This window comes from Hibiscus syriacus, unplaced genomic scaffold (assembly GCF_006381635.1).
Source record: "Hibiscus syriacus cultivar Baekdansim isolate YM2019G1 unplaced genomic scaffold, ASM638163v2 tig00110956_pilon, whole genome shotgun sequence".
In the NCBI taxonomy this organism is placed as follows: domain Eukaryota; kingdom Viridiplantae; phylum Streptophyta; class Magnoliopsida; order Malvales; family Malvaceae; genus Hibiscus; species Hibiscus syriacus.
The window spans coordinates 1,345,077-1,355,236 of NW_024062932.1; the positions used below are offsets into that span (position 1 = coordinate 1,345,077).

General features: G+C 36.8%; 1 protein-coding gene across 1 annotated transcript; it reads left to right on the forward strand.

Moving 5' to 3' along the window:
- Positions 1-1,240: 1,240 nt before the first annotated feature.
- Positions 1,241-2,863, forward strand: LOC120148279 (UDP-glycosyltransferase 87A1-like). Its single transcript, XM_039161443.1, is given in 4 exon segments — positions 1,241-1,727; positions 1,902-1,940; positions 1,943-2,431; positions 2,434-2,863. Coding segments are annotated over 4 exon segments (1,380 nt in total). The 3' UTR covers positions 2,799-2,863.
- Positions 2,864-10,160: the final 7,297 nt, after the last annotated feature.

The window sequence follows — 10,160 nt, forward strand, 5'->3', positions numbered from 1 at the left end:
TTAAAATGGTGTTTTCTTAAAAATTATTGTAAAATATGATTTTTAGGTATTCGACCTACCTAACCCAAAAGGTTGATGGCGACTCCAAAACATTTCCTTAAAAAACCATTTATTTATTCACTTATTTTCCGTCCAAGAAATATTCGTTCCCGGACGAAAACCGGTTACGAAAGATATATATAATAATAGATCCAACTTTGGACCACAAAAAGAATATAAACTATTGAAAGACCATCGACAAACCGAATATCAAGTTCGAGCGACATGAGAAACTATTCACGAACACAACCACTTATCTTAATCAAATTCGAGGGCCCAAAGCAGATTATCATCAAGATAATAAATAATTGTCATATTGATCAGTCGATACACCGTCCAAGAAACATTCGTGCCCGGACGAAAACCGGTTACGAAAGATATATATAATAATAGATCCGACTTTGGACCACAAAAAGGATGTAAACTATTGAAAGACCGTCGACAAACCGAATATCAAGTTCGAGCGACATGGGAAACTATTCACGAACACAACCACTTATCTTAATCAAATTCGAGGGTCCAAAGCAGATTATCATCAAGATAATAAATAATTGTCATATTGATAAGTCGATACACCGTCAAATCAAATCTTGAGAAAAGATAAAAACAAAAAGAACAAAATGAAAAGAACAACCAAACTACAGAAAACGTGCTAAAAGACAGAAAAAACATGTTATAAAAGTAGAAAAAAACGTGCCACAAAGATAAAGTTATTAAAAATAAAAAATAAAATAAAAAATAAATATATATTATAAAATTTAAGCAAAAAAAAAAGTTAAAATTATTGAAAATTAAAAATCTAGCTCCATATCATACTTATATTCATTTTATTTATTATGTGTTAGTGAATTTAAAGTGTTTTCTTAATAAAATAATAAAAATAATATGTTTAATAAAATATGTTTTTATGATTTATTAATATAATATTAATTAAATTAATTATTTAAATTAACATAATATACTTTTATTTTATAAAATCTATTTTTAAATTTTTATTAGACCTAAAAAAAATTCCAAGACCATTTCTCCCTGTACGTGTTACCATCTCTAATAATGATATATTGAGACTGTAAGTAGTTGGGTTGGGCCACATGTTATAAAAGCGGCAACTCCCATCGCTCGAACCAGCTCCGGTTATAGATAAGTTTTGAATCTGCTAAAGAGCTCTGATTTCTCTTTACTTAATAGTCACCACCAGAGGATGGAATCATCAACCTGCACATGTCACATTGTGGCCGTACCTTATCCTGGTAGGGGGCACGTCAATCCGATGATGAACCTCTGCAAGCTGCTCTGTTCTAAAATTCCCACCATTCTCATAACATTTGTTGTCACCGAGGAGTGGTTGAGTTTCATAGCTTCCGACAGCAAGCCGCTTAACGTCCGATTTAGGACCATCCCCAACGTAATCCCATCTGAATTTGTAAGAGCCAACGACTTCCCTGCTTTCTTGGCAGCTGTGCTCACCAAGATGGAAGCTCCATTTGGGGAGCTCCTTGATCGCCTTGAAGTTGAACTCCCAGTCACCGCCATTATAGCTGATACCTATGTGCCTTGGACGCTACAAGCGGGGCAACGGAGGAATATTCCGGTGGCCTCCCTTTGGACCATGTCCGCTTCTATCTTGTCCATTTTTCACCATTTTAACCTCTTCGTCGACAACCACCATTTCCCTGCTGATTTATCAGGTTTGTCCCCATTTTTACTTTTGTTTTGTCGGTTCTCTTTTATTAACTTTTTAAGTGAAACTTGCCTCAACAACTTAGGTTTTGTATTTGGGAAATGTTAACCGGTTTACTTGATACATTTGTTTTAATGGGTGTAGTTTTATCTTTACCCTTCCTCTTTCTTGTGCATATTAGAGAAGGGAAATGAACTTGTGGATTACATCCCTGGGCTTACTCCACACGTTTAGTAGATTTACCATCAATTTTATGGGGAAATAGCCGGCAAGTCTTGAACCTTGTTCTGGATTGTATTTCAACAATGCCTAAAGCACAGTATCTTCTCTTCACCTCTGTCTACGAACTTGAACCCCAAGTCATTGATGCTTTGAATGAAAGGTTACCTTTTCCCGTCTATGCAATCGGCCCTAGCGTGCCTTACCTAGACCTGAAAGAGCATTCTTCAACAACTACCAGTCTTAATGGTCATGACTACCTTCAGTGGCTGGATTTGCAGCCTAAAGGTTCGGTAGTCTATGTATCCATGGGAAGTTTTCTATCAGTTTCGGCTGCCCAAATGGATGAAATTGTAGCTGGGGTGCAAGATAGCGGGGTTCGCTACTTGTGGGTGTCACGCGGTGACACTTCACGATTCAAAGACGGCTGTGGTGATCGAGGACTAGTTATTCCGTGGTGTGATCAGCTGAGGGTGCTATGTCATTCTTCTGTTGGGGATTTTGGACTCATTGTGGGTGGAATTCCACTCTTGAGGCTGCATATGCTGGTGTTCCGACGCTGACCTTTCCCTTATTTATGGACCAGCCTCCTAATAGTAAGCAAATGATAGAGGATTGGAAGATTGGGTGGAGAGTGAAGAAGAACAAGGTAGGTGAAGGTGAACATTTGGTGAGGAGAGATGAAATTGCAGAGCTTGTGCGGAATTTTATGGATTACGAGAACAATGAGCAAAGGGAAATGAGAAAAAGGGCTGCAAAACTTGGAGAAACATGTCGAAGAGCAATTGCGAAAGGCGGATCCTCAGATATTAACATAGATGCTTTCGTCAAGGACATCTTAGAAAGGCGTGCTCGTTAGCTTGTCTTAGTTGTTTACTTATTTGTTGTTCCACACTGCTCGGTGGTGCTGGTGATTTCAATTTGAATAAAGCATGGAACTACTTCTGGCATACTGAACTAGATTGTTTCATGATACAATAACCTTTTAGGGTTACACCAGACCAAATGAATGAATTGTTGAAAATTCAATATTAGTCTAAATAAGTTCACACCTAAATTAATTTGATGTCATTGCTTACATCAATTTAGTTAGGTGAAAATTAAGTATTTTCCTCATGTTTTAATTTCAATAGTTTAGATTATTTAATGATTATTTTAATGAGTGGTTTAGATTGTTTCTTGTAACCTATAAATACCCTACTTATATTTGAGTTTTATCATCCAACAATCAAAGCTTAATTATAAGCATTTGAAAGCTTTCTTAAGAGTTCTTCTCTTTTGCAATTTTGTGAGATTATTTTAAAGAGAATTTTTCTTCTTCTCGATCAATTAAAGTTTTTACTCTATTTTGATTCAACAATTAGTATTCGAGCCACGTTTTTAAGGTCTCTTGAAATTTCGAGTATGTTATGTGGTTGCAGTTTTAACTGATCTTCCACTTTAGAAAATATTTCTTGAGATTATTGTCAGGGTTATTACAAACCTTGCGGAGCTTATTTGTGTTTAGAGTAATTTAGTACTCTGCACGTTTGTTACTCAAGCTTGTTCGGTGTAGTCAAAGCCTTGCTGTTAAGATGAGTGATCTTCAAGTAGTTGGAGGAATCAAGAAGCTCAACAATAAAAACTACAACACGTGGGTAACATGTATGGAGTCATACTTACAAGGTCAAGACCTTTGGGAGGTTGTCGGTGGTGGTGAAGTTACACAACCGGCGGCAGAAGCTGCCAATGGCATCTTGCGAAAGTGGAAAATTAAAGCATGCAAAGCAATGTTTTCTTTAAAGACCACAATTGAAGAAGAAATATTGGAGCACATCCGGGATGTTAAAACACCAAAGGAAACATGAGACATTTTTGTTACACTCTTTTCGAAGAGGAACGATACAAAATTGCAACTTCTCGAGAATGAATTTCTATCAATGGCGCAACGCGACATGGCGGTTGCCCAATACTTTCACAAGGTGAAGTCGATATGTCGTGAAATTTCAGAATTAGATCCGACAGCTGCTATTGGGGAAGCAAGGATAAAAAGAATAATTGTCCATGGTTTGAGACCTGAATATCGAGGGTTTGTTGTCGCTGTACAGGGATGGCCGACACAACCATCGCTTGTTGAGTTTGAAAATTTGCTTGCAGGTCAAGAAGCCATGGCCAAGCAAATGGGAGGAGTTTCGCTGAAGGGTGAAGAGGAAGCGCTCTACACTAGCAAATGTTGAGACACTTTTCAGCGGTATACTGGCAGTGGATCTAAAAAGATGGTGACAAGGTAAAAAATTACCAAGGAAAGGGAGACCCTCATTCAAGGGGAGCTTCCAAGAATCGCGGTAATAGTAGAAAGTTTGATGGCAAATGTTACAACTGCGGGAAGATGAGCCACATGGTAAAAGACTGTTGGACCAAGAAAAAGCCTGTTGAAAGTAATACTGCTACTTCTAGTTCGAAGGAGAATAGTGAAGATGGTTGGGATGTTGAAGCGTTATGCTACGGAAGAAGAAGAATTAGCTCTCACGGTAACAACACCATAACGCATTGACTACAAGAATGATTGGATCGTAGATTCGGGCTGCTCAAATCATATGACGGGTGACAAACAGAAGTTGCAAAACCTGTCTGAGTATAATGGAGGTCGTGTGGTGGTGACAGCTGACAATTCAAGATTACCGATAACTCACATCGGTAAGACGATAGTTACGCCTCGATATAATTCTAACCAGGTGCAACTTCAAGATGTTTATCATGTCTCAGGAATGAAGAAAAATTTGCTATCTGTGGCTCAATTAACATTATCATGCCATTATGTCTTATTTGGTCCCCAAGACGTGAAAGTTTATCGTGACGTTAAAATCTCAGAAACACCAACAATGGAGGGACGACGTTTGGAGTCAATCTACGTGATGTCAGCAGAGTCTGCATATGTAGACAGGACAAGAAAAAATGAGACATCAGATCTATGACACATGCGGTTAGGTCACATTAGCTATTCTAAGCTAAGTGTGATGGTAAAGAAGTTGATGCTTAAAGGACTTTCTCAACTAGACGTGAGAACAGACACGGTCTGTGCAGGATGCCAGTATGGTAAAGCATATCAATTACCTTATGACGAGTCGAAGTTTAAATCAAAAGAACCGTTGGAGTTGGTTCACTCTAATGTGTTTGGACCGGTTAAGCAACAGTCAATTAGCGGTATGCGGTACATGGTAACATTCATTGATGATTTCTCCAGGTATGTGTGAGTTTTCTTTATGAAAGAAAAATCTGACGCATTCTCAAAGTTTAAAGAGTTCAGAGACTCAGCTGAAGGAGAAGTGAGAAAGAAGATATGTTGATTGCTCACAGACAACGGAGGAGAATATAAATCAAACGAGTTCCTTCAATACCTAAGGGAATGTCGAATACGTCATCAGTACACTTGTGCCAACACGCCACAATAGAATGGTGTAGCGGAAAGAAAAAATCGACATCTTGCAAAAATTTGTCGAAGTATGCTACATGCAAAGAATGTACCTGGAAGGTTTTGGGCTGAAGCAATGAGGACTGCAGCCTTTGTGATGAGGATTTGCATCCTTTGTTATCAACAGACTTCCTCAACCAAGGTTAGAATTTGTTTCACCCTTTGAGAAACTACGGAATATGAAACCTACAGTTAGCTACTTTCGAGTATTTGGTTGTGTATGTTATGTGTTTGTTCCTGATCATTTACGAAGCAAGTTTGACAAGAAAGTTGTTAGATGTATCTTTGTGGGATACGACAGTCAGAGAAATGGGTGGAAATGTTGTGATCCAATGTGTGGTAGATGTTACGTATCACGAAATGTGGTATTTGATTAAACATCTTCTTGGTGATCCTCAGAGAAGGAGGTGTTACCAGACTCGAGAGAATTTGGAGACAAGTTGCAATAAAAGATGGGGGAACATACTGTTCAACTACAAACAAGCACATATGAATCAGTAGATCCAAATGACGATGATATCGAACAAAGAGTGACTCAGAATCCTTGGCAAACTGACATATATCAACAACTAAACGAAGAAGGTGGACCTCAACTCCGAAGATCAACAAGAATACGAATGTCAAATCCTAAATATTCCAATGCAGCCATAATTGAAAAAGTAACAGAGCCTGAGACGTTCGAAGAAGCATCATAGAGTTCTGAGTGGATGACAGCTATGAAAGAAGAGATTGATGCACTTTAGCAAAATAAAACTTGGGATCTTGTGCTAAAGATAAAAGATGTGAAACCCATATCTTGTAAATGGGTTTACAAGATAAAGCGTCGTCCTAATGGGTCAATCGAGAGGTACAAGGCACGATTGGTAGCTCGTGGTTTCTCTCAATAGTATGGACTAGACTATGATCAAACATTTAGTCCAGTGGCGAAACTTACAATCGTACGAGTCCTACTTGCACTTGCAGCCAACAAAGATTAAAATTTGTGGCAGATGGATGTGAAGAATATTTTTCTTCATGGAGAGCTAGATCGAGAGATCTACATGACCCAACCAATGGGTTTTCAGAGTCAAGATCATCCTGAATATGTGTGTAAGCTGCGAAAAGCACTCTACGGATTGAAACAAGCACCTAGGGCATGGTATGGTAAGATTGTTGAATTTTTAACGAAAAGTGGCTATTCAGTAACACCTGCAGATTCTAGCTTGTTTGTCAAAGTCATTGAAGGTAAACTAGCTATCATGCTAGTGTACGTGGATGACTTAATCATAACCGGTGATGATGAGGCAGAAATTCTTCAGACGAATGAGAATTTATCAGTTCGTTTCCAAATGAAGAAACTTGGACAACTTAAGCATTTCCTTGGTCTAGAGGTTGATCGCACACACGAAGGAATATTTCTGTGTCAATAGAAATATGCTAAATATTTGTTAAAGAGGTTTGGAATGCTCGAATGCAAGTCAACTTCAACGCCAATGGAACCAAATGTCAAAATGTGTGCAGGTGAAGGAAAAGATTTGGAAGATGCAACAATGTATCGACAATTGGTAGGTAGTCTGATCTACTTAACCTTGATCCGACCTGACATTTCTTATGCAATTGGTGTGATGAGTCGGTATATGCAAAATCCAAAGAAGCCTCATTTGGAAGCAGTTCGACGAATACTGAGATATGTGAAGAGTACAATTGACTATGGTCTTTTGTACAAGAAAGGTGAAGACTGCAAGTTAGTTGGTTATTTTGATGTTGATTATGCAGGAGATCATGACACCAGGAGATCAACAACTGAGTATGTGTTTAAGCTTGGCTCCGGAACAATTTCTTGGTGTAGCAAGAGACAACCAACGGTATCATTGTCAACCACTGAAGCTGAGTATCGAGCAACAACAATGGAGGCTCAAGAGAGTACATAGTTAATACAGTTGATGAATAATCTACATCAACCAATAGATTATGCAATTTCGTTGTACTGTGACAACCAATCGGCAATTCAGCTAGCGGAGAATCCTGTTTTTCATGCAAGAACTAAACATGTGGAAGTATATTACCACTTTGTTAGGGAAAATGTTTTGCAAAAAGAGATTGAAATGAGGCAAATCAAGACAGATGAGCAAATTGTTAACTTGTTTACAAAAAGCTTGAGTGTTGGAAAGTTTGAATATTTCCGTCGTCAGCATGGCGTGATTCAAAGAATGTAGGCTAACATTGAGGAAGAGTGTTGAAAATTCAATATTAGCCTAAATAAGTTCACGTCTAAATTAATTTGATGACATTGCTTACATCAATTTAGTTTTGATGTCATTGCTTACATCAATTTAATTAGGTGAAAATTAAGTATTTTTCTCATGTTTTAATTTCAATGGTTTAGATTATTTAGTGATTATTTTAATAAGTGATTTAGATTGTTTCTTGTAACCTATAAATACCCTGCTTGTATTTGAGTTTTGTCATCCAACAATCAAAGCTTGATTATAAGCATTTGAAAGCTTTCTTAAGAGTTATTCCCTTTTGCAATTTTGTGAGATTATTCTAAAGAGAATTTTTATTCTTCTCAATCAATTAAAGTTTTTACTCTATTTTGATTCAACATGAATCATTGCACGTTACCTACTAGGAAAAAGATGATACTCTCATAACTTGTGTTGGTACAGAACATGATTAGCTAGGCTTCATTATTTGTCGGATCCGATGCCTTGTTCATGAAGCCAATGAAGCCATGCCACTTTTCTGTCATAGAAGATCATGCCACTTTTTGGGGTTTTGTTTTATCATTTTAAGTCTAAAGTAGATAATAGGGGATTGTCTCAGGAAAGGCGGGTTAATATATGGCTAATATACGGCGTTACCGGATACATTAAAAGATATTTAACAAATTCGGTTTAGCGCTACCAGAAATGTTGACTAATAATAATGTAGTACGTCTAAGTCATGAAGAAATATTAAAAAATTGTGCAGCCGGCAAACTTAACTTGTCGGTTCGTGTCGATCCAAATTAAAAATGTGTCGATCCAAAACGATATAACATGTAAAACTATGACAAAACCGGTATTGAAATGATAAAACCGGTAAAGCGCTACCGAATACATTTAAAGTGTCGGTACTTTAATATAAGGATCGACACTTCGTGAATTTAAAAGAGAAGCAATTTTAAATCCTATAAAGTGTCGATACTTTTAAAAAATGTATCGATCCAAAACGATATACCAGGTAAAAATATGATAAAACCGGTATCAAAATGATAAAACTGGTAAAACGTTACCGGATATATTGAAAGTGTCGATACTTTATATAAGGATCGACACTTTGTGAATTTAAAAGAGAAGTAGTTTTAGCGCCTATAATGTGTCGATACTTTAAAAAATATATCGATCCACAACGATATAACAGGTAAAAATATGATAAAACTGGTATCAAAATGATAAAACCGGTAAAACGATACCAGATATATTGAAAGTGTCGATACTTTTGTAAGTACGTGTAATAAATTATCGACACTTTTGTAATAGGTAATTTTTCAATCTAATCGGTACAAGTATACCGGTTTTATGAGAGAATAGGTCTAAATAATGTATCGACACTTTTGTAGTTTGTGTCGATATTTTTGGTCCAGAATGAATGGCAAGCAGGGTGCAACAATAAAATGTCGATCCATATATAAAAAGTGTCGATCCGATAAACATCGAAACCCATAAGTATAATGTAATAGGTAATTTTTTAATCTAACCGGTACAAGTATATCGGTTTTATGAGAGAATAGGTCTAAATAATGTATCGATACTTTTGTAGTTTGTGTCGATATTTTTGGTCTAAAATGAATGGCAAACAGGGTGCAACAATAAAGTGTCGATCCATTTATAAAAAGTGTCGATCCCATAAACATCGAAACCTATAAGTATAATGTAATAGGTAATTTTTCAATCTAACCGGTACAAGTATACCGGTTTTATGAGAGAATAGGTCTAAATAATGTGTCGACACTTTTGTAGTTTGTGTCGATATTTTTGGTCCAGAATGAATGGCAAACAGGGTGTAACCATAAAGTGTCGATCCATATATAAAAAGTGTCGATCCCATAAACATCGAAACCCAAAAGTATAATGTATTAGGTAATTTTTCAATCTAACCGGTATAAGTATACCGGTTTTATGGGAGAATTGGTATATAATATGTATCGACACTGTTTAATGTTTTGTCGATACTAATTTAAATATCAAGTGTTTTTCCACCGTTCATTATATATAGTACTCTAAATCAAAAAACCCTAAACATAAAGGCAAGCAGGCAGAAGATAACTCTTCAGGTAAATTTATCGATATTTTATGGGTTTGATTGATTTCTATATTGGAGTTTTTCTCCTGAATGTGTTTGTGTTCCATTGTAATAGCATCCAACCAAAATGGCTCCAAAACGTCAGCGTCAGAAGCGCGGTCTTTCTCAATCTCAACCCAGTTCTTCTCAACCACAACCTCCTTCTAAAACAAACGATTCTTCTGAGGAAATCAGGTCCTTCGAAACTCTGAACTTTAGATCCGATATGGAGAAACAAAGATGGCAGACGAGTTTTAAAGTAAATAAGATTCGTCTCAAACGTGTCATTGACTTGGGTTTCTTGTTTGATGATAAATATGCATTTAGTTTTACATCTTGGGGTTTGCTTGAATTCTTTGGTGTAGAACCAATATATTATCCCAACCTAGTTAGAGTCTTCTACAACAATGATTCCTTACAGCACGAGCCTAATAAGACTAATATAATAGGAATTAATACACATGT